Below are 26749 nucleotides of genomic sequence, written 5' to 3'. Positions count from 1 at the left end.
CTAACCACGTCACATACCTTTTAAAAGGCCACACATTAGTCGAAGGTGTCACTATTTGATAGGTACTTCCGGTTGCACACACAAATCTTTCTGCAATGAGACAAACCTAGAAAATTCATCTATACTGTTTTCGCTGTAAGAAAAATCCTAATGTAAACATAAGCACGTTGCTGTCATACCCGTGATTGGCTCTCAGTCGGAACATTCACACGACGCAGGAAAATATAGTTCCGTACTTGGAAACTATAACCTTGTATTATTTGAAAATAAAAAAAATTGAATTCTAGTTGTTAAATACGATGAAAAATATAACTTCACTTGTGTGTAAAACGCTGTGTAAAAGAGGAGCTACTTTTATATTTTGTTATTCACTATGAACGCGGATGAATACCAAGAGTAATACCGAGGTAGTCTGTTCTTGTAACAAGCTGGCGTCACTTGAGCTCGTAGTTGTTCACGTAAGCACGTGGTACTGAAGTATGGCTTCTGCATCCTGGAAGGAATAATCTTTTGTCCGGCAACGATTGACCTTACACATAAGTTTAAAATAATTTAATGCAGTAATTGCATACATATACATACAAATGGCTTTTAAGGAACCCGAAGGTTCATTGCCGCCCTCACATAAGCCCGCCATTGGTCCCTATCCTGTGCAAGATTAATCCAGTCTCTATCATCATATCCCGCCTCCCTCAAATCCATTTTAATATTATCCTCCCATCTACGTCTCGGTCTCCCCACAGGTCTTTTACCCTTCGGGTTCCCAACTAACACTCTATATGCATTTCTGGATTCGCCCATACGTGCTACATGCCCTGCCCATCTCAAACGTCTGGATTTAATGTTCCTAATTATGTCAGATGAGGAATACAATGCGTGCAGTTCTGCGTTGTGTAACTTTCTCCATTCTTCTGTAAATTCATCCCTCTTAGCCCCAAATATTTTCCTAAGCACCTTATTCTCAAACACCCTTAACCTATGTTCCTCTCTCAGAGTGAGAGTCCAAGTTTCACAACCATACAGAACAACCGGTAATATAACTGTTTTATAAATTCTAACTTTCAGAGTTTTTGACAGCAGACTGGATGATAAAAGCTTCTCAACCGAATAATAACAAACATTTCCCATATTTATTCTGCGTTCAATTTCCTCCCGAGTGTCATTTACATTTGTTACTGTTGCTCCAAGATATTTGAATTTTTCGACCCCTTCGAAGGATAATAATTGCAGTAATTATAATGTTAAAGTTTCCTAAGCAAACTAATGCATGGTAGTGAGGTTAGGTCTGCTTGACGAGTAACGGGAAATGTTTAACATGAAACAGAATGTAGAACAGTGGGCGGGATCAAGTATTGAGAATCTATGACGCCAAGTTGCAGCCAATGAAGCCTCACTTCAGTCACGTGCTATTGTTTATACCAGGATTTTTCTTACAGCGAAAAGATGTATGAGGGTATGAAAAATTGCGTAACCAAACACACTGCTTCCTGATTGTATGAAAAATAATGCCGGAGAACTCTACCGCCAAATTGGAATTGTTATTATACGAAAAATACACAAAATTAGCAGAATGTGACAGAGAGACACTTGCAGAACTGCACTTCCGGTTTAAAGAAAGTGTGTTTCCAGTCAATAAAAAGTGAGATAATTAATTGACCAACTGTTATAGAGGAAAAACTGATATATTTTTTAAAACTAGAAAGTTCAAACTTTCAGATGGTATAAAATTAAAAAAATGAAGAGTAGATGAACATCTCAACACTATTTCCTGGCGTTAAAAACTCTATTTTTCGGAATGTCTCTCTAGATAAATTTATTTTTATTTCAGCATGAAATAATGAATGAATCGGTCGATCCTGCGAAGATGGGTTTAGAAAAAGAAAGCCAAGAGACTGTTATGCTAAATGGAAATGGAAACGCCATTTTGCATAAAGAAGACAAAGTATCAGTGAGACAGCCTCTGAAATGGAGTAACATAATCCTTTTAAGTACCATCCACTTATTTGGCCTGTATGGTATGACTCTGATACCAAGTTTACACGGGATGACCTTTCCTTTTGGTAAGTAATGTAAACTGAAATTTGTTTAGACAGATGCTTCAGACTGTGGTTGTTTTCTGATTCCTTTGTTGACTGTATTTATTTAACTTATTGTATTCCGCTGACCTCACATGGGCATTGTAGCTTTGAGAAGTGGAACAAGTTAAAAATTGAATTTCTTTAAGAGGCGTAAGTCAGAAAAAAAAAGTAAATTTGTGGAAAATTAAAAAAAAAACTATGTTGGAGGAAAACTAATTGGAAATATTAATGTTCCTACATGCTCATTTCGGGTATCTATCTATTCATATGTATTCATTTTAAATGTAAATTGTAAATAAATTTGAATTTGAATTTGAATATGCATTTCCGGACATGTGGGCTGATAGTCTAGGTTACAGTTTTTGGTTTTTAAAGTAAGTACATACATTATGTGGATACTGAAGATTTTATTGAGATCAAAAATATGAAAACAACCGCACTTAGAAAAAAGAATTTTATAACAAGTAAAATTAAATAAGATAGAGATATTTTCGTCCTTTCCTTGAATTCCTTTACTGGAAATCATACACAATCAACAAAAAAAAAAAATGTATAAATTACTTACAAATGGCTTTTAAGGAACCCGAAGGTTCATTGCCGCCCTCCCTAAAGATCTTTTTCCCTCCGGGCTCCCAACTAACACTCTATATGCATTTCTGGATTCGCCCATACGTGCTACATGCCCTGCCCATCTCAAACGTTTGGATTTAATGTTCCTAATTATGTCAGGTGAAGAATACAATGCGTGCAATTCTGAGTTGTGTAACTTTCTCCATTCTCCTGTAACTTCATCCCCCTTAGCCCCAAATATTTATCTAAGAACCTTATTCTCAAATACCCTTAATCTCTGTTCTTCTCTCAAAGTGAAAGTCCAAGTTCCACAACCATACAGAACAACCTGTAATATAACTGTTTTATAAATTCTATAAGATTTTTTGACAGCAGTCTGGATGATAAGAGCTTCTCAACCGAATAATAACAGGCATTTCCCATATTTATTCTGCGCTTAATTTCCTACCGGGTGTCATTTATATCTGTTACTGTTGCTCCAAGATATTTTAATTTTTCCACCTCTTCGAAGGATAAATCTCCAATTTTTATATTTCCATTTCGTACAATATTCTGGTCACTAGACATTATCATATACTTTGTCTTTTCGGGATTTACTTCCAACTCTATCGCTTTACTTGCTTCCAGTAAAATTTCCGTGTTTTCCCTAATCGTTTGTGGATTTTCTCCTAACATATTCACTTCGTCCGCATAGACAAGAAGCTGATGTAACCCGTTCAATTCCAAACCCTGTCTGTTATCCTGAACTTTCCTAATGACATATTCTAGAGCAAAGTTAAAAAGTAAAGGTGATAGTGCATCTTCTTGCTTTAGCCCGCAGTGAATTGTAAAAGCATAAGATAGAAACTGGCCTATACGAACTCTGCTGTACGTTTCACTAAGACACATTTTAATTAATCGAAGTAGTTTCTTGGGAATACCAAATTCAATAAGAATATCATAGCCTATAATACCTCTCTCTTAACCAAGTCATATGCCTTTTTGAAATCTATGAATAACTGATGTACTGTACCCTTAAACTCCCATTTTTTCTCCAATATCTGTCGAATACAAAAAAATCTTATCAATAGTCGATCTATTATGCCTAAAACCACACTGATGGTCCCCAATAATTTCATCTAAATACGGAGTTAATCTTCTCAAAAGAATATTTGACAAAATTTTGTAAGACGTCAACGAAAGTGATATTCCTCGAAAGTTACTACAGTTAACGTTGTCCCTCTTCTTAAAAATAGGTACAATTATACATACAAAATGTATAATAATTATAAATGAAAAAAAAGAGAAAATATCATGAATGATGAAGAAAAATCAGTCTTTTTACCTTATCTGCACTGTTTTGCAGTCATCGTACGTTGCATTACTAGATAGATAGATAGATAGAACTTTATTGTCGATGGCATAATGTATGCATAGACATTGTCAAATATATACAATTACAATTTAATTTAAAATAAGTCAAATATAAAATATATATATATATATATATATATATATATATATATATATTCATTTCAACGGCCCATGCGTGCATCCTCAAGACTGTAGGGACACAATTTTATTAATTTCGTTTTTATATAATTCCTAAATTTCAGAGAATTGTTTGTATATTTGATGTCATCAGGCAAACTGTTGTATATTTTAATACCAAAGACCATATATGTTCTACTAGTGTTTGTAAGGTGGTGAGCTGGAATAGTTAAACTATTTTTGTTACGAGTGTCGTAGGTATGAAAATCACAATTTTGATGAAAATCAGACAGATTTTTATAAATTAGTAGTAAAACATTAAAAATGTATAAACCATAAACAGTAAGAATATTATATTGTAAAAAATGTTCCCTACAAGAGGTCCTACTGTCAACACCCGCTATGCATCTGACAATACGCTTTTGAGCAATAAATATATCATTCAGCATGGTTCCAGATCCCCAAAAACAAATACCATATGAAAGCCTTGACTCGACGTGTGCGAAATAATAAGACATTAATACATCGTGATTTATTATCGTCCTCAAAATTCTGATTTGATAACAAATGCTATTGAGCTTAGAAATTAAACTTGTGCAATGGGGTCTCCAAGACAAACAATCATCAAATGTAACGCCCAAGAATTTAGTAGTTTCCCATTTACATAAGTATTGATCTTGAATAGAAATATTGATGTCCTTCAAATTTCTCTTTTGAGAATTGTGAAAGTAAATATATCCGGTCTTATTAACATTTAAGTGAAGCAGATTGCTATCAAACCATGTTTTGAGATCTTTTAACAGGTCACAACAGGTTGTCTCTAAATCCAGTTCCTCTCCATCTTTTACAATGACAGAAGTATCATCAGCATACTATCTGTAGACCAGCTGGAAAGTTCTTCATAAACTGCCGTATGCTCACTTGGGATATAGCCTACAGCTTCATTTTCTCCAAGTCTAGCACTTCTTTCTATTTTACCGGCACTTTTCCTGCTAGGTAGACTGGGCCTATTTGTGAAGGAACTGATTCTCTAAGAAGTGACATGAAGAATGCATGACTTACTAATTCATTGATACTACTGGATACTTTGATACATCCAACTCTGTCGTGTGTATACTTAAAGTGAAATAGGGTGCACAATGTGTACTACAGATTGCAAAATTGATTACCTCAGTTCATTGAATTTTCCTGCTTTCTTCAGAAACAGCAGTATTTTTGTAATGTTTCTTCTGTTTTCAGCTGTTTGCACTGTCACCACTGCCAATTGAATAGTTTTAAAATGATGCATATCATTGACTGCCGACTAATTAAAACAAATTGTGATTTTAACTTGCGTCTAACAAGCCAACGAACAACGTTATTGGCGCCCTTTCAAGCAAAAACTATGGGTTTATCAATATAGGGCACTTTCTAAATTACGATAAAAATGAAAATGTAAAAAATAATGACTTACTCCCTTTTAAAAAAATCAACTAAATTATACAAAAATATATAATACATAGCAAGCACATTACTTAAATTTGCAAGCATAAAGAGTTCATTAATTGAGTAAAAGATATTGGTGAGCAGAAATTTTGATAATTCTCTTCCAGACTTCATCTCCTGGTAAATAAATAAATAAATAAATAAACAAATAAATAAATAAATAATAAATAAATAAACAAATAAATAAATAAAAACAAATAAATAAGTAAGTATATATACAAGTAAATGAGTAAATACGTATGTAAATAAATAAATAAGTAGGTAAATAAGTAAGTAAATAATTACATAAGTAAATAAATAAATAAGTAAATAAGTAGGTAAATGTTTTTTTTTTACTTTATTGGGTTATTTTACGACGCTGTATCAACATCTATTGTAGGTTATTTAGCGTCTGAATTATATGAAGGTGATAATGCCGGTGAAATGAGTCCTGGGTCCAACACCGAAAGTTACCCAGCATTTGCTCGTATTGGGTTGAGGAAAAACCCAAGGAAAAAACCTCAACCAGGTTGCCCCGACCGGGATTCGAACCCGGGCCACCTGGTTTCGCAGCCAGACGCGCTGACCGTTACTCCACAGGTGTGGACATGTAAATAAATAAATAAATAAATAAATAAATAAATAAATAAGTAAAAAGTAAGTAAATAAGTAAATAATAAATAAGTAAATAAATAAATAAGTAAATAAATAAATGGGTAAGTAAGTAAGTAAATAAGTAAGTAAGTAGGTAAGTAAATAAGTAAATACATAAATAAATAAATAAATAAATAAACAAATAAATAACTAAATAAATAATTAAATAAGTAAATAAGTAAGTAAATAAGTAAATAACTAAACAAGTAAACAAATAAACAAGTAAAATAATAAGTAAGTAAAGAAGTAAACAAACAAATAAATAAATAAACAAATAAATAAATAAATAATAATCAAATAAATAAACAAGTAAAGAAATAAATGAATAAACAAATAAATAAACAAACAAATAAATAAACAAATAAATAAAAAATAAACAAATAAATAAATCAATTAATTAATTAATAAACAGATAAATAAATAAATAAGCATGCAGGCAAGAAATAAGTAAATAATGAAAGAAATGAATGAAGTAAATAAAATAAATAAAATAAACAAATAAATAAGTGATCTATGTGTGTAAATAAATACATAAAAATAAACAGTAAATAAAAATAAATAAATACGCAAGCAGGCAAACAAAAAATTAGCAAATAAGTGACGAAATAAAGTCATTGAATAAATAAAATAAATCAATAATTGAATAAAAGACTAACTAAATAATTAAGTAAAGAAATAAATAATTCGGTACATCCGTTTCTGACTTAATGAATTGACGTTTAATCGATATTAGACGAAGCTCGCACGACAGAACAGCCAGAGGGAGGGATCTCGGATAATATTAAAGGCCTTCACAGCGAGTGAAGAGAGTTCGTGCCGCGGTCCTCGCTAGAGAAGGATACTGAGAGCTTACGCTGTGCGAGTGATGCAAGAGTAAACGCGTCCTAGAATACCGAAGGCAACTTAAACACCATGGATCTGAATTTTAAAGGCTTTAATTTGGAAATTACTGAAATATTTTAGGGAGGAAAGATGTGGGTTTGTGGTACATAGTGCGTGTTCAGTTCAAAGTGTGTCATGGCTCGCTGTATGCCTTCATGTGGCTAGTCGATGAGCCTAGAGAATTCAATCTTCCTACAGTTCCGCAGAGGCGTATTACCTGAATGCGAGAGAAGTTGCCTAGCAAGTACGGCGTTCATTCTGAAGTACGCAGAGTCCGTGGATACCCACGGACTCTGGAAGTACGTACCGATACGTGCGGTAACGCTGGTAGTGGCAGGAATGTGAACTGTTTGGAAACACGTACTGAGGTGAGTTTTTTTTCTTACTGTCGGGATATGGCGAGAGGGTTAAGACGATTACTTACGTATTTGTTGACATTAACTTGGACGGTCAACATGGATACGGAGTATTTGATTTGTGTTGTGGAATGTTGCGGTATGCAACGGATGATAATAAAAACCCTGCGTACGACTTGCCCGCGCAAAACACAGTTCGAAAGAGGTTATGGTAGCACACAGACTGTACAGACCGCCATCTGTTGCTACGACGTTCAAGTTATACTGTACACGTTCTCAAGTTCAGATTGAAGGCCTTGATTAATATGTAACTTCTGTGACATAAAAGTTGAAACTCGCTTCAAATAGCTGACTCAGAACAGTGACGTCATGACACACTTTGAAATGAACACCCAGTATTCTTTCAGATCTCATCCGAAAATTTGTCTTAGGAAAACCACGGGAAACCACAGGAAAGGTGACTTGTCTCAGTTCAGGAGACTAGCCATTGATGACAAATGTAAGACAGTATATTGTGTAAAATTGCATGTCTTTTTAAGTGAATTGTTGTCGAATTCTACGTAATTTTTTTGTTCAGCTGTGGTGTATAGCATTTTTAGTGGACTGGGAGTCACCGCTGGTGCTCATCGTTTGTGGACTCACCGATCCTACAAGGCAAAGCTGCCCCTCAGGATTCTGCTAGCCGTCACCTACACATCAGCGGGAATGGTAAAGTATTACGAGCTTCCTAACAGTAAGAATGAATGAATTACTTTTTATATTCGAGCATACTACAGAACTTTGTAACTTTTTTCGTACTGATGTTCTACGCTTCGAGTTGCTAGGCAACGAGAGATTTGTCGAAATCCATGAATGATACTGTTGTAACACGTTGCAAGGAGCATGTAAGGTGGGTGCTCCTGTTATGGCCATGTTCCTGATATGGCCACCCCCCCTATTGTTAGTTAACCAAAAAATCCGCTAAATTGCAGCAGCATCCAGTGAAAGGGTATCCTGGTAGGTCGACTTTCAAACATAAAATTTTCCTTAAGTGGCCAATAACTGTATGGTTTACCCTAGTGTTCGATATGAAATTACATTTTCAGAACATTCCTCATCAATTTTCTCCTAAGCTATAAGATTCAAATCACCTTTCTGTTTTAGCATTATTTATTTTAGTTTTTAGGGTTGCCTTAGGAACACCGTACTTTTTAGCACTGACTCTAAGTGAAGTCCTGTGAGTTTCGAATTCTTCCAATGTTACCTTCATCGTCTTTGGCTTATAGTCAGCCCATTTTGGAATCTTAAAAATAATGTAACCAGGGTATAAAATAAATAAGAATAGTTTTTGGCCACCCATTAAGACAGTTATTGGCCATGTGGCCAATAACTATGCACATGTTTAATGGACTCAAAATAAAAATACTAGTGAAATAGTGGCATTTAATAAGTTAAATTAAGGAAAATAATTGATTTTTTAAATTATTTTAAAATTACAGTTATTGGCCGGGGTGGCCAATAACTGAAAAATGCATTATAATTAAACAGTTATTCAGCCAGTAAATTTTCAAAATTTAGGGATTGTATTTTATTACGTTTTGTAAGTGGAAAGTCAAAATAGAGATGTACGTACCTCATAATTGGAATAATAATGAATACCAGTTAAAAGAAACCGTAATTATTACGAATCAAACACAACACAGTTCTTAAGAATTTCACAAGAAACCAAAGCCTGGGAACGTATGTTTTACAGAAATATCTTTTTCATCACACAGTGCTATCTGTTGTTGAAAATTAAAGTAACTACCAAATAAGAACACATGCTGCTACCATCTGGCAAAATATTAATTAATTACTTGCGCATCCGGTCTTATAATAATTAATCAAAGTTCAAGTGGCCAATAACTGTAAGGTGGTCAATAACTGTATGGTTTACCCCATGTCACTTGATCGTTTTCTATCCAGTCAGGTTGAGCAATATGGCGTCAGTTGCCTGTTTTGCGGTTTTCATGTGACCTCTTCTTATTTTTCTCTAGTAAGTCTCCTTTGTTTTATGCATGTTTTTCAAAGACATAGTACTCCATTCAGTTTTTAATGTTTTGTTGATTGGTGTTGTCGTTGATGACGTATCTTTAAGAGTTGTTCACAATCAAATGATTTTCGTGAAAGCTTACCTACTCCTGATATGGTCATATCAAATGCACCATGGTCATATCAAGTTCATTTCACTTTTATTTTTTCACCTGACAAATTTACATGCCTTATAGCTGGGATTACGCAAACATTTTGTATTTTAAGAAAAACAACTTGATTTTTTTATGGAAAAACCTGTTTTGACTACACTTTTGAATTATAAAAAAGATTATAAAGTGTCATTTTTATTCATTTTACACCAAAATTATTTAATTTTAGCACAACTGCGCTATCAAACTGAAAATAATCACGATTTGTAGAACATGGAACAATGGTGGCCATATCATGTGCACATGTTCCTGATATGGCCACTAGGTAGACTTTTAGAATTTGGGACTTTTTGGACAATGAAGGCTATTTTTATGGGGAAAGTAAATTGTTTCAAGAAAGTCCATTCGACTGAGAACGAGTAAGAAAAAAGTGGTTTACATTTTTTTTCAAAATGGCGGCTAGAAAAATTCTCAAACTTTAGCATGGCCATATCAGGGACACCTACCTTACCTGCATTTAATGTGTGATGAATTGTATATTAGAGAGTTTACGCATCCTCCCGGTACGCTAAGTTGACGTCATTTACAAAAGAGCCAATCAGAGACATTCACCTCACTTTAAGTCAATAGCGGACCCTCTAATAATAATAATAATAATAATAATAATAATGATAATAATAATAATAATAATAATAATAATAATAATAATGACAAAACAATATTAATAACAACAATGAGTAACATAAATTAAATGAAGTACGATTACTTAAAATAACATTTAAAGTAAATCTGATTTGTATCTTAACCCTAAGTCCGAACTTAAACCCACGAGTATATACAGAGTGTTTCCGGGCTAGTGTGACAAACTTTCAGGGATGATGGGGAAGGGACACATGTATCAATTTGAGATAAGGAACCCTGGTCCGGAAATGACCGAGTCGAAAGTTATAAGCAAAAATAGTTGTGTGGAAATGAAATAATTTTATTCCTCTGTACACCTTATTTATGTGTATTTACCTGTATATCTTACACATACTGTATTCATCTGACGTTGTTTACGTTGTCTACTTACAGTACTGCATTCAGTGCGCTGTCTGACGGATGGGGACAGGAAACTGCACTAAAGCAATGCAGATAGCGTAATGTGTAACGGACATGGTCGGTCCTGATATGCACGTCTGTAGACAGCAGTGTATGTGTACAAGTTACAGTGTCCAGTCGATCAGTCCTAGTGAAATGGAGGAGTACACGAGAGCGGAATATGCAGACCTGATTTTCGAATACGGATGAGCCAATGGGAACAGTAGACAAGCTCACAGATTGTATCGGTACAAGTACCCACGTAGGAGATATCCGGCCCATACCATCTTTCCACAACTGTTCCAAAGATTAAGGAAAGGAAGGCACGTGGTGCCAAATTACAATTTCATCCACACAACTATTTTTGCTTATAACTTTCGACTGAGTCATTTCCGGACCAGGGTTCCTTATCTCAGATTGATACATGTGCCCTTCCCCATCATCCCTGAAACTTTGTAAAACTAGCCCGGGAACAGCCTGTATAATTCTCTTCCCGCTTAGACCGAGTAAACGACGCTATAGATAAATTGAACGAAGACATTGACTCGATTGTGACATGGACAAAGAAACTCCATCTTAAAATCAATCCTGGAAAGACACAAGCAATTATATTAGGACAGAAACGGCAAACCGACGCTGTAAAGCACATCGACATTTCCCCCTTTAAGTAAGTAGAGTGCATATCCCTTTCAGTTCTTCAGTAAAACATCTTGGCATTCACATGGATAATAATCTCAACTGGGACTTGCAAATCACAGAAACCTGCAGGAAAGTATATTCTATTATTCATGTGCTAAAACGGATAAATGTTCATCTTCCCTCTTGCTTAAGAAGTCCCTTGTGCAGACATTTATATTTCCTTATTTTGATTATGCTGACATTTCCTGACTGACCTCTCCAGCGACAAGAAAACGAAACTTCAACGTGCTCATAATTTGTGTGTACGTTTTGTAAGCAATGTTCGTAAATATGATCATATTACTCCATCCCTGGAAACAATAGGTTGGCTATAACTGGATAAGAAAAGAAATTTACATTCACTACTCCTTCTCTTCGAAATCTTGAACTCTTCTATTCCTTCGTACCTGTCGTCTCGCTTCACTTACCTTTCTTCCCACCACAATCTGAACACACGCTCTCGTCATGAAACAATACTAACAATACCATCCCATCGCACATCCTCATATTCATACTGATCCTCTTTCACAATAGCCCTGCCAAGACTCTGGAATTCGTTACCTGCTAGCATCAGGGACTGTCGAAATAAAATTGAATTCAAACACAAACTTACTAGGCACTTGGTCAGTAATTGATTTCTTGTAAATAGTTTCCTTAATCTATCACAAAATATTTCAATATCCAGTAATTTCATCACTATACAATTTTGTTATTTATTTTTTTATTTTTTTAGTTGGTTATTTAACAACGCTGTATCAACTAATAGGTTATTTAGCGTCGATGAGATCGGTGATAGCGAGATGATATTTGGCGAGATGAGGCCGACGATTCGCCTTGGATTACCTTGCATTCACATTACGATTGGGAAAAACCTCGGAAAAAACCCAACCAGGTAATCAGCCCAAGCGGGGATCGAACCCGCCCCCGAACGCAACTTCAGATCGGCAGGCAAACGCCTTAACCGACTGAGCCACGCCGGTGGCTAATTTTGTTATTCTAGGTTTAATCTGTAATTCAGTAAACATAAAATATTCTTTGTTTTTCTATGATAAATTATCTAGCTTTCATTAGTCAGATAATCTTTTCGTACTTTGATTTTCATTGTAATTGTAATTGTAAATTTAATATTGTAATTTTATTTGTAATTGTAATTGTAAATTTAATATTGTAATTTTATTTGTAATTGTAATTGTAAATTTAATACTAATTGTAATTTTATTCTTCATATTATAGTTGTAATCCCCTGGTAGAGGGGCAGAGTAGGCCTTATCTCTACCAGGTTAAATTAATAAATACTATTAAATACTATAATTTGTTCATATCTGCACAAGTACCTTTCAACATTACACTCATTTCGCTGTCAACTCACTCACTGCACTGGAACTACGACACATTTCACTGACACTATCCTGGTTTCACAAACAGTTAAAAAAAAATTCACTGTTTAAATACTTTGCACTACTTTGTATCTTAACCTGATACACGATGTCTTTCATCCACCTCCAGATGCACGTGCACGTAGTTATGGCAACAAATACGCCTAGCGCTCCATTCACTATGACGCGATTGGAAAATTTGTTGTAACTCCGTGATTATGAATGAGATCCCATTAATTGCTTTATATGTATGGTCCCAAGTAACTTCAGGAATCACTTCCATAAACCGGGAGAGGTCTTTGTGAATCACCCTGTATATTCAACTGAAAACACATTTACATGCAAAATGTGAGGCTCATATTTTGACAGTGATGCTAGTTTATTGTTTCAGAATCCTCTGTTTGAGTGGATAAGGGATCACCGTGTGCACCACAAGTACAGTGAGACAGACGCCGACCCTCACAATGCGAAGAGAGGTCTGTTTTTCTCGCATGTGGGCTGGTTGTTCCAGAAGAAGCACCCAGAAGTGATACGGCGGGGGAGACAGATGGATATGAGCGACATTCTGGCGGATCCAGTTGTCAAATATCAGAGAATGTAAGAATTAAGAAAATCATAAGAATATATAGGGTGATTCACGTAGTATGACCAGCGCATACATCAGTTGATAATTTTACCGCTAAGTTCTTTCATAGCAGTGGACCTTGCTCAAGACGAGTCTGTCTATATTAGGATGAATACTATTACTATACAGGGTGATTCACGAGGATTTACCATCCCTTAGAGAGTTTATTTCCGAAGACATTTTGAGCAAAACGCTTCATATGAACATTTGTCCTGATGTCAATATAGCCCCATAATGTGTTCCATTTGAAATAAGAAAGCTAGGGTAATTTTCCATTAAACCGGAAATGATATTTAAATAACACTTGTGAATATTTGTGTATTTTATACCACTTAAACACTTAAAGTATCACGTAAATGGTAGCATAACTGTACAATATATTTGGGGTCAACAGAATCCAGTTACACCCGGTATAAAATTAAGTAAATGTACAACATATCAGAAAAATCCATCGGTTTCTGAGTTATCGGTACAATCTTTTAAAAAATGCAACACTTTCAAAAGGAAACGTCAAGTTTGGATTTACAGACAAGAGAATCGTGGCACCACAGCATTTTGAAGTACTTCCTGATGGAATTTCGAAATAAAATGTTGTCAACCTTATCTTCAAACATCGAGAATATAATACAAATAAAATTAAGAATTCTTTTGTTTTATATTTTCATTGGCATTTCTCCTTCTTCTTTTCTTTTTTTAGTAGGTTATTTTACGACGCTTTATCAACATCTTAGATTATTCAGCGTCTGAATGATATGAAGGTGATAATGCCGGTGAAATGAGTCCGGGGTCCAGCACCGAAAGTTACCCAGCATTTGCTCATATTGGGTAGAGGGAAAACCCCCTGAAAAAACCTCAACCAAGTAACTTGCCCCGACCGTGAATCGAACCCGGGTCACCTGGTTTCGCGGCCAGACGCGCTAACCGTTACTCCATAGGTGTGGACCCCTTCTTCTATAAATACTAAAATTTTCTATAAAAGTAGTGTGCGGCACACAAGTTACATATACTTATTTTATTTTGTTAGTAGGTTTGCTACACACGACTTGTGGTATCCTTTCGCAAACATCCCAACTTACAAGACAAAATGCCACTCTTAACTCTTGTTTCATAAATAGCTATTACAACTTAATTTCTGTTAAGGCTCCAAAAATTATTTTGTCGGTAGGTTTGCTACGCTCGGGCTTGTGACGTCGTTTCGAAAACATCCTAATCACAAAACAAAATGTCACTTTCAACACTTGTATCATAAATAACTATTACAATTTAATTTCTACGAAGGCACCGAAAGAAGAGTTCCTTCCTCCTTGATGATGGCGCCGAAACTTTGGATGTTTCTACATCTGTGTCAGGGTTCAGGATATTTACGAATAGGTCTGGAACTTTATGTTGCAGGTTTTTCATCCCTGGCGTTCTGCTCCTCACATTGGCAATCCCCATTTCCGTACCCTGCTACTTCTGGAACGAAAATCTTCTTACTTCAATTTTCATTGCGTTCTTCCGCTGGGCAACCATGATTAACGTGATATGGTCTGTGAACAGCTTCGCGCATTTGTATGGCTATCACCCATACGATAAGTAAGTAAATTGTAACTAAAAATGGCGGGAGATAATAGCACAGTCTGGTATATACATTCACGAAGCTCAATACGTAGGGAATATGCATTCATAGATAGTTGCTAACCACTAGGATCGCTACTATCACAGACAATGCGAAATAGTACCGGCACAGTCTATTGTTCCTAGTACCCTCAACAACTCAAATTTATATATATATTTATTTATTTATTTATTAATGCATTTATTTATGTATTTATTTATTCATTTATTTATGAATGTATTTATTTATTTACTTATTTATTTGTTAGTAACTGATTTATTGATTTAATCATTCATTTACTGATGATTTGATTGATTTAATTATTTTTGTTATTTATTTGTTATTTGTTTATTGCTTTATTGATTTATTGATTTAATCACTTATTTATTTATTTATTGATGGTTTGATTGATTGATTGATTGACTGATTGATTTAACTATTTATATACTTTTTTGTTTATTGCTTTATTGATTTAATCAGTTATTTTTTCATTTACTGATGGTTTGATTGATTTAATTATTTATTTTATTACTTATATGTTTATTGTTTTATTGATTTATAGATTTAATCTCTTATTTATTCATTTATTGATGGTTTGATTTAATTAGTTATTTCATTGTTTATTTGTTTATTGGTTTACTCATTTAATCATTCATTCATTGATTTATTTAAAACATTTATTTCTACTGGCAGATTTAAGGCCATAAGGCCGTCTCTTCAACTCAACCAGTATCAGAACGCATTGCAAATAATGGTTTACTGATATAGAAATACTGAAATAATACACAAATAATGATAATAATAATAATTATCATCATCATCATCATTATCATCATCATCATCATCATCATCAGGGTTACAATGTAAACTACATCTTCCTGTATCCAAAGTGTTCCTTCCTCTATTCTTCTCTTTCCTCCCAATCCCGTTCTTCCAAGCCTCTCTCCTTCATTCCACTTCTTGTATGTCGTCCATCCAGGTTTTCCTTGGTCTTCCCCTCTTTCCTCTTCCTGGTGGAATCCATTTCAAAATCTGTCTGAGTCATCTTGTTTCTGGCATTCTACGTACGTGGCCAATAATAATAATAATAATAATAATAATAATAATAATAATAATAATAATAATAATAAGTTCACAATGAAAACAAGTTGAGTTATAGTGTTTCCCTTCGTCAGGATTTTGAACTTTTAGTATCGACACTTATGTTGCGGCCTGATCAAACTTAATATTGTTAATCAACATATCTTGCCCAAGCTCATATGTGGAGCTCGTTTCCAAAAGGTACCAAATCCAACAGATCTAATTTTACAGGAAATGAAAAAAAAAGTGCTCATAGCTGTAAAAAAATATTATATATTGTTATGGCCTTATGTCACTATTCTTTATGTGTCAACAATCATATTTAGGCATATATTTAAGATATTTCACACATTTTCAGGAAGTTATTAATGATTTTAGTTTGGATTTGGTACATTTTGGCAACACAATTGGATGAGGTATATATTGGCATGAAACAATTCAGTAATTATGAATGAGGATGTACACGAATTATTTACTATCACTGTAAAAGTGAATACATAATTAAACATTTTTCATTTAAAAAATTTAGGCTATGTTTGTTGTTTTTGTTTTTGGTTCTTTACGACGCTATGTTTGTTGTTCTAATCATCATAATTAACATCAATGTTATCATCATCCTCTGTTCTAACAACAGACTCAACATTTGTAATATTACTGTAAAATGGGAGTTTATTAATGTCAAAATAGCCCATGGATACTAACAAAGAATCTTTTTTCTTAGCCTCTTGAACATGGCTTTGATATTGGCATGGAATAATTCAGTATTATAAATGGGGATGTAAAGGAATTATTCATTAGCACTATAAAATTAAATAGGCTACATATTACTAAACATTCTTAATTAAATTTCACAAAATGGAGGCAATGTTTGTTCTAGTAGTCACAATCAACATCAATGTTATCCTCATCCGCTGTTCCAACAATAGAATCAGAATTTATAATATTATTGTAAAATGGAAGTTCGTTAATGTCACAATAATCCAAACAACTAATACGTCACCATAATAGCCAATGAAATTTCTGCATGACGCATGACATATCAGTGACACAAAATCGAGAACCAATAGGAACACGCTAGAGATTTGGTATGTTTTGGCATCAAACTCAGCATGGATGTGGTATTTTCTGCTGTAAAACACTGTTTTCAGTGGCTTCTGGAGACATGATTTGATACTTTTTCGAGAGAAATGGTTAGCGTTTCCGTTCTAGAGGTAGCTAAGAATGTGCTGCCATCTGTAACTCGTTTTTCGAAAATTGTGGATTTGGTACCTTTTGGAAACAAGCTCCACATATATCCCCTGGAAATGGCTCTCTTACATAAATTATCTCGAAGTTTTTTGGAAGACGTTGATAAGATCCTTCGAAGCTCTGTTAAAGAAATGTTGTTCCTCCCGGATGTTCCAAATAGCATGCTGTACACTACTAAAAAGTTAAAAGGACTTCAGTTAATACGCGCTTCGTCGGAAGCTTTTCTTCAACATTGTAACATCTGTCTATCATTAATCAGAGCAGATAATCCGCATGTTAACATGATGAGACAGATGTCGAACTCAAATCGTCGTGTGATTCCCTCTGCCTTTCTTTTCCCGAAGACTTTACTAAAGCTACAATTCGAAATTTTCGAGAAGAATTGCGAGGTCGTGAATATGAATCATGGAAGACCCTTTCAGGACGGGGAAAAGGTGTCGAGATTTATAGCGAAGTAACAGCCGCCAACAGTTAGATTGCAAACAAGAAAGGACTTTCTACTAGTGATTGGATATCTAGCCTGAAAATAACAGCAAATTTAGCAGCTGTTCGTTCCGTTCCTGGCAGATCTCTCGACAGTACCCGGTGCAGACATGGCTGCCCGGAGATTGAAACTTTAGCACACGTCTTGGGGTTCTGTGAACAGGGATTGCTCTTGAGGAGCTCTAGACATCATCTTGTAAGATCCAAAATTGCTGCCGCATTAAGAAATAAGGGTTGGATAGTAGAAGAAGAAATCTCCTGTCTAGCTGAAAATGGGTCAACGAGACGAGTAGATAGTTTAGCGTACAATGCTGACACTAAACAGGGCATCATTGTGGACCCCACGATACGTTTTGAAGTAGAATGTCATCAGTCAGCCGAGGTCCACCTTGAGAAGAAGTCGATCTATGAGCCTACAGTCAACTATTTCAAGCTGAAATATGCCTTAATTCACGTAGAGGTATTCGGCTTGCTCATAGGTGCTCGAGGGACTATATCAGCTTTTTTCGACGGCAGTTTGCTCTGCCAACATCTCTGAGGGATGGCATTGTGATAATTGTGTTAAAAAAATCCTGCCAAATCCTAATTAATCATATGGTGCCACATTAAAAGCAACTGTAATTTTTCACGCCCTTTTCTTTGTTTCCCTTCTTTAAAATTTAATAACTATGTTTACATATGTATAATAATTTTTTTTGAGGATATACTGAGTCAGTAAGGGCTACCCTCAATGGGGGCAGTTTATTATTATTATTATTATTATTATTATTATTATTATTATTATTTGAGTAATTCTAAGAATCAAACAATTACAACAATTTTACGATTGTTTCCATTACAGGAATATATATCCAGCGGAGAATAAGACGGTGTCCTTTTTCGCTTTGGGTGAAGGCTGGCACAATTACCACCACACATTTCCCTGGGATTACAAGACTTCAGAGTTAGGCTTCTACAGCTTAAACATAACAACAGCCTTCATCGACTTTATGGCTCACATCGGATGGGCGTACGATCGAAAACATGCTTCGGAAAAGTTGATAGAACAGGTCACAAGACAAAAAGGAGATGGTACTCATGAGAAATGGGGTCATGTTGAAGAAGTACCTGAACCTGCTGAAGAAACTATTAATGCAGAAGAGAAGATCAAAGGAATCTGACACCGTAAAATCTGGAAAGACTCCGATTGTATTGAAGTTATTATAATAGTACTGTATACATACTATTTTTTATGAACATCACACCTTTCCATTCTCTAATTTTTCTCATCTTGGTTGGACAAGGGGTTGAGAAAACAAATTAAGGTGGGAGCTCCTGTTATGGCCATGTTCCTGATATGGCCACCCCCCTATTGTGAGTTAGTTAACCAAAAAATCCGCTAAATTGCAGTAGCATCCAGTGAAAGGGCATCCTGGTATGTCACTTGATCGTTTTCCATCCAGTCAGGTTGAGCAATATGCCGTCAGTTGCCTGTTTTGCGGTTTTCATGTGACCTCTTCTTATTTTACTCTGGTAAGTCTCCTTTGTTTTATGCATGTTTTTCAAATACTTGTTTCATAAAAACCATAGTACTCCATTCAGTTTTTAATATTCTGTTGATTGGTGTTGTCGTTGATGGCGTATCTTTTACGAATTGTTCATAATAAAAAGATTTTCGTGAAAGCTTACCTGTTCCTGATATGGCCATATCAAATGCACCATGGTCATATCAAGTTCATTTTACTTTTATTTTTTCACCTGACAAATTTACATGCCTTATAGCTGGGATTACGCAAAAGGTTTGTATTTTAAGAAAAACAACTTGATTTTTTATGGATAAACCTGTTTTGACTACACTTTTGAGTTATAAAAAAAATTATTGTCATATTTATTCATTTTACATCAAAATTATTTAATTTTAGCACAACTGCGCTATCAAACTGAAAACAATCACGATTTGTAGAACATGGAATAAGGGTGGCCATATCATGTGCACATGTTCCTGATATGGCCACTAGGTAGACTTTTAGAATTTGGGACTTTTTGGACAATTAAAGCTATTTTTATAGGGAAAGGATATTGTTTTAAGAAAGTTCATTAGACTGAGAACGAGTAAGAAAAATGTGGTTTACATTTTTTTTTCAAAATGGCGGCTAGAAAAATTCTCAAACCTTAGCATGGCCATGTCAGGGACACCTGCCTTATATCAGTAAATGGGAATATTAACTTCATAGAAAGTATTATAATATTTGCTCTCATCATGCATTTTTATACCTACAAACCAGTTCAAAAGGGAGACAACTCAATATTTAAAGTTTTGAAAAATGTGCATTTCAAAGCTTCATGTTGCTGTGAAAAATCCTAGGATCGAAATTACTACAAATTCTGTTAATGATGTTTTATATACAAACTGGGTCAAAAGTCGCATTCATCAATATCGGTATATGTGTGCATGTATGAAACCTAACAACGAATACTGGGGAAAGCGACTTTTGACCCACTTTGTATACAACATCCTTCAAATTTGTATGAAAAACTGGTTTATATCGCTTCCATTTTGTTCTTGTTTGTCATTTACTCTTTATGTCCTAAGCTACATTATATAGAATGCAAAAACAAATTCAACAATGGTAGAAACAATTGACTGACAACTAGGACGCTAACAGCGCCACAGCGTAATGAAATGTACTCAGAAAGGAACATAATGGTCGCTTATGACTGGCTAGAAGATGGAGGGTAGAGTAGAATTTGAAGAAGGTTAAGATTTCTATGAACTTAGACTTTTAACAGCAGAAAATATTGCATGAACATTCTGTATAACAAGATTTTTAAAATTACAAATTGTTTTTTGGTATTAATACGTAATGTTAGTAATTAATGCTGATAATAATGATATGTTATGTCATGTATTTGTCTTGTTACAGGTTTCTGATAACGCAATTATTTCTCATCTGTGAGTCAAAACGTATTATCTCCAAAACGTTCCCTGAAATTTCCTGAAACATAAATAATAAATTATTTCATTTTTACAAGTTCCTATACATACATCAGAAGCATTGTAACATGACAGTTTCTTTGGAAAATTTGTCCGATTTACGAGAAATCCAGTTTTTCATCATTCCTGTAAAAATTATTTTTTGGACATAACATGATTTATAACGATACTCCTCAAATCATCGTGATAGAAGAGTTCCTAACGTCCCATATTAGAAACGTAAACAGTTTCGGGTTTCTTCGTATATCATGGGCGTGCACCTTATACAGTTACTACAATGTTTAATTTATAGCATGTCCGTTGACTTTCCCCCACTATACAGGCAGAATCAGTAATCCCCTAACATAGTCACAGTATGATTTGGAATCCGAGATGTCATTTGTACTGTTGGAGGGGCATGAGCCATTAACACGAGTTTTAAAAAATGGTAAGGCCATTAATAGTCGGTCCTACTGATGGGAGACAACGCATGCACAGCTGAATTATTTTTTGCGTGTGGTTCACCAATAATAACTTCTGTTGTGTTATCGTTGCATGTAAGTTTTGAAACATTCAAAACGAAGCATTTCAAAAAGGATTTGAGCGTGCAACAATTGTATTTATTTGTAAATATGATAGTCTTTGAGATGTACTTTAAATTGGGTCAATAAATATAAATGGTTGATTGTTGATTATATTCCTTTATATTTGGGTCATTCCATTGTTACGGGTGTGACAAATATTTAGTTATACCACAGTCTACTATATACAGTCACGAAGCTTGAGTTTTGAGGGTGCTAGAAACAATAGACTGTGACGGTTCTATTTTGCATTGCCTGTAATGAGGCGATATTAGCGATCCTAGTGGTGAGCAACTACCTAATGTTTGCATATTTACTACGTATTGAGCTTCGCGACTGTATATACTAGACTGTGGTTATATTGACTAAAAAACTTAGAGATTATATTATTACGATGTACCGAAGTACATATGATATTTCCGTGCAGAAATTCTCCGTAATCATACGATGAAAGATGAGTCCAACGAAGAAAAATTCTCTCCGGTACTGGGTTTTCAGCTCTACGTGCTCACGCTCTATCCACTAAGCCATACTGGATTCCCATCCCGATGTCGGATTGAATCCTCTCAGTTTAAGTTTCAACTTCCAGCACGTAGAGCTGAAAACTCGGGTTCAAATCTCGGTGCCGAGAGAATTTTTCTCCATCCCACTCATCTTTCATCATAGGCTTACGCAGAATTTCTGCACAGAAATATCATATGTACTTCAGTACATCGTAATAATATATGATATGCGAAAAATAATCACTTAGTGATTTAAAACGGCGCTTATTCCGTCGGATCCCAGCCACTTAGTCACTCATAACGAGAGCACCTCTGCACATGTGTGGACATTGTGCCACTGTCATACATCTATGACGCAGTGCATGAGGGTAGGCCACTAGAGGGAACCCAAGAGGTTGAACTTAAACTGAGAGGATTCAATCCGACATCGAAATGGTAATCCGGTGTGGCTTAGTGGAGAGAATGTCAGAACGTAGAGCTGAAAACCCGGGTTCAAATCCCAGTGCCGGAGAGAATTTTTCTCCTTTCCACTCCTCTTTCATCATACGTAAAGATTAATTTTTTGGTCCTACAGAATTTATCTTTTATGGTAATAATTGTTGTTAGAGACAAAAATTCGCTCCGGCGCCGGGAATCGAACCCGCTTATTCCGTCTCCCTAGATCTTTATGCAAGAAAGATATCTTTCCAGTGCTTCAGAGCTAGTCCTTCAGGAAAATAGTTTATTTTTAGTTATCTTGTTAAGATTCAATCTTATTACGTTATTTAATCACTTTTCCTGATACTTTTTAAATTACGCTTTCCAACTTTTGTTTCGTCTTCCTACTTCATTTGTTTTGTAATCCAATGGAATAAATAAAATTAATTTCAATCGATTGAAATTATTTCTGTTGTCCTATAATAAATTAAATTTCCTTCACATAAGCTATCTTTGAAAGTTAATTGCGTTTTATTTTACTCCGTTTTCTTGATAGACCTACCGTAACTTCAATTAAAGAAAATTTCAAAAACATTTTTCTCGCATTTCCAACAATTTTGGATGAAAAACTGGTTTATATCGCTTCCATTTTGTTCTTGTTTGTCATTTACTCTTCATGTCGTACATTATATAGAATACAAAAACAAATATGGCCATTCATCAACAATGGTAGAAACAATTGACTGACAACTAGAATGCTAACAGCGCCACAGCGTAATAAAATGAACTCAGAAAGGAACATAAAACGGGCGAAGCTTCACTCATCTGCTATGAACATTAAAGTTACAAATGTACCTTTGACTATATTCCATGAACTAGTTAATTATGTTTTCATTCAACTCCGCTGATTTGTTTGCTGTAATATAATTTAATTTATTGGCATAATTATATGGCTATCGCCCCATGTTTCGTCTGTGTCAAAACTATCATCTGCATTATTTGCCATTAAACCTATAATACAACTGGATAATTTCTCATTACATTTAGTGTTCATATTGTATTACGCATAATTTCATTAATTAATTTTTTCAAATAATATCGTTCCTATCTAACAAGTTTTCAAAGAAGACTCGATTTTATAATTTAATTCTAGGTTTTTATTATATTTTACTCTTTATGATGGCAGAAAACTCAAAATAATAATAGAGGGTTTACAAATATGTCGTATGAAGTCTTTTACTTCGTCGGAAGAATTCGGATGGAGAATTGTCATTGTTGCTCTAGACGTCATGTAATTTACATTAAAGGTAAGTCATATGATAGAATACCATTCTTATTTAATTCTTGACTACTAATCGTCCATAGCGTTCAATGAAGATTGTATAGTTGGCACAACTGGTAACAAGATAATAGCAACTACCTTACTATAATACCGGACAGCTAAAAGTTTTGCGTGCGAACGACGATGGTGCTGCTACCTACCTGCTGGTGTGGAGATACTCGCGAAACAAGCTGTAATCAACTGCAATGTATATTGTTGCTGGGCTAGTTAATAGTTTTATCAATTAGTGCTGTGTTAAAATGCCAGGGTGTAAATGTGCTGTTTATAATTGTGACAATTGCAGCATTACAAATTGCTCCAAATCGTACTTTCGATTTCCGACAGTTCGTAAAACGTGAGTCAACAAAATTCGTTATTAGGCCTAATGCCTTTGTGTTGATAGAACAATAAAAATTAGCTTTTTTATTTAGGCCTAATAAATTAATAGAAGTTAAAATATATTGGAAACTTTAAGGTTTTAGCAAATTAAGTTTTATTGTTGTCTACATGCCTTTACTAATAATTATTACAAGCATCAGATTACTACCATTTTTATTTTTGCAGTTGTCAGCAATGCGTATATAAAGCATTATTGTAAATTCATTTCTAATGTCAGAACTGATTTTGTCTCACTAAAGCAAAGAAAAATATGTAACAATTAATAATTACGGAAAGTAATATGAAGTATGCAATATTCTCATAATATGCAGCTTTGATATAAGATAATACTTACATACTTACTTACTTACTTACTTACTTACTGGCTTTTAAGGAACCCGTAGGTTCATTGCCGCCCTCACATAAGCCCGCCATTGGTCCCTATCCTGAGCAAGATTAATCCAGTCTCTGCCATCATATCCTACCTCCCTCAAATCCATTTTAATATTATCTTCCCATCTACGTCTCGGCCTCCCCAAAGGTCTTTTTCCCTCCGGCCTCCCAACTAACACTCTATATGCATTTCTGGATTCGCCCATACGTTCTACATGTCCTGCCCATCTCAAACGTTTCATATATAATTCCACATTAGTAACTGACGTTTTACACAATAGTCCGAATCCCGCTATGTTAATATTTGTATATGTGGACGTAATTCCATCCCGCTCCGCTAGATGTCAGGTCCGCGATATTTCGCACTCACGCCAATGCTACTAGTATACAGCTGTCCGGTATTATTATAGTAAGGTATTTGATAATAGCTGATCATAACACGCTGCTGCCATCTAGCGGAATATTTGTAGGTCCAATAATGCATTTTTCAAGATAGTTCAGTAAGTCAATTAATATTTTATTGTATTAGAGTACTTCATTTCTTCTAATCTTTATACACTTTCTTCTAATCCTGTAATACTCAATTAAATCGCACTTTAGTTTTTATTTTCTCTAGGTTAATCAAAACCTCTGTAGATAAAACCAGCTATCTATGGACAAGTTTTGCCATTCAATTTCCTCTGCAAGCATGATTTTAATAACAGCTGCCTGTAGGTTATCCAAATTATTCACTGCTCTTAAATAATAATTATTTTACCTGAAATGGGGCATGAGTTTACTTTATGAAACACAAAGATTTATCTCAGCGATCCCGCTTCCCCTTGGCCACTATGTTGTTGGTTCAGTTAATAGTGGTGCACCGAAGATCAAGTTCTGTGTTGGAACGAATAGGTAGCTAATGTAAAGCGTTAAATTGAAACCACGTTAATACATCAGACGGCACCGATAACAGTAAATACATCTCGTTGAAATTAGAGCTCCAAGATAACTTAAATTGTGTGTGAAGCTACGATACACCTCGCAAGTCTTCCTTTATAACGTAGCAACTGGTTTAATTAAAACGTATTCACGACGTGAACACAGTAAGTTTCATACAACCGTTAAATTTATGTGTGATGTATGGATTTGCTTGTTGTTCATGTCAGAAAAACCATAATGTTACGATATATGAGAAAGGCGAATGGACTGAAGGTTTTACGGAGACAGTGTTGATTACAATACCAAAGAAAAAATGTATGTATGTAGGGCCTATGTATTTATTCACACTCCAAATGGGTATATACCCGGTGGCAGTGGTAACTAATTACACTCAATAATGACAATTAATAATAAGCACAACTAATAAAAACATTAATAATAATAATAATATAATAATAATAATAATAATAATAATAATAATAATAATAATAATAACGAGGAGCATCCTAAATTAAATGAAGCATGGTCACTTAATAGTACATTATGCAACGAGCCTATAATGATAGTAATTAAGAAGCGAGTATGGACGTTTATGAAACGAGCGCAAGCGAGTTTCATAATTATCATACGAGCTTCTTAATTATCATTATAGGCGAGTTTCATACGACTTTTTATGCTCGACCATATTTCTAACTTGAAATTATTCAGATGTAGGGGAGAGTCGGGTAGTATCGGACATCGGGTAGTATCGGACAGTGCGTTTCTTTCATCTACCACCATATGGTAGTACCTGAATGACATGGTTACGTTTCTCTATGCGACATCACAGAAACGTAACCATGTCAATCAGGTACTATCATCGTGTGGTAGATGAAAGAAAATCACTGTCCGATATTACCCGATGTCCGATACTACACGACTCTCCCCTATACATTTTATTTGTATCTGACAAGATCGGAAGTCACCTTGTTCTAGATCGTGAATTGTGAGATGTGCGCAGACGCGAAAGTATTGATTTTTTCCGAGGAACAATAATGTCACTCAACTTGATGTAATCCCGTTAAACTTGATATAGCTGACCTTGATTATTGAATTCGATATTGAAAAACGAGATGACAAATTGAATTTATTTGAATATTATTTTCAATTAACGCTAATTATTATAGTAACAGAACATAACCTTCTGCGACAGTATTGGATTTCCAGCCTCCGTGACTTTTCGCTAATTCTCTTTCGATTGCATATCCGAGAATAATCGAAACTTGCGGTTTTATAACGGTACAAACCTAACTTGTCATTGGCTGAACACCTGTAAGCTGAGTTGTCATTGGCTGAACACCTGTACTTTAACGAGTAGGTGTACTTTAATGACATGCATTAAAGGACTGCTACCAGGTGCATAATTACTACATTTCGGCATGATCGAGCATAAAATAACATTTAAAGTAAATCTAATTTCTATCTTAAACCTAAGTTCGAACT

The 26749-nt window shown here is 34.7% G+C and overlaps 1 protein-coding gene across 2 annotated transcripts in view; it reads left to right on the top strand.

The window, feature by feature from the left end:
* Window positions 1–21448, top strand: part of LOC138695070 (stearoyl-CoA desaturase 5-like) — a 69433-nt gene extending 47985 nt beyond the window's left edge. For both annotated transcript variants that reach the window (XM_069819431.1, XM_069819432.1), the window contains 5 exons: window positions 1829–2060; window positions 8052–8182; window positions 13162–13367; window positions 14788–14970; window positions 18645–21448. In XM_069819431.1, coding sequence (XP_069675532.1) covers window positions 1838–2060; window positions 8052–8182; window positions 13162–13367; window positions 14788–14970; window positions 18645–18963 — 1062 coding nt within the window. In that variant the 5' untranslated portion in view covers window positions 1829–1837 and the 3' untranslated portion in view covers window positions 18964–21448. The remainder of the gene's footprint in view (window positions 1–1828; window positions 2061–8051; window positions 8183–13161; window positions 13368–14787; window positions 14971–18644) is intronic.
* The last annotated feature ends 5301 nt before the right edge of the window (window positions 21449–26749 follow it).

The sequence above is a fragment of the Periplaneta americana genome, chromosome 2 (genome assembly GCF_040183065.1).
Source record: "Periplaneta americana isolate PAMFEO1 chromosome 2, P.americana_PAMFEO1_priV1, whole genome shotgun sequence".
In the NCBI taxonomy this organism is placed as follows: Eukaryota; Metazoa; Arthropoda; class Insecta; order Blattodea; family Blattidae; genus Periplaneta; species Periplaneta americana.
The sequence above is the reverse complement of the archived record's forward strand: the minus strand, read 5'-3'. Positions and strand labels throughout refer to the sequence as shown.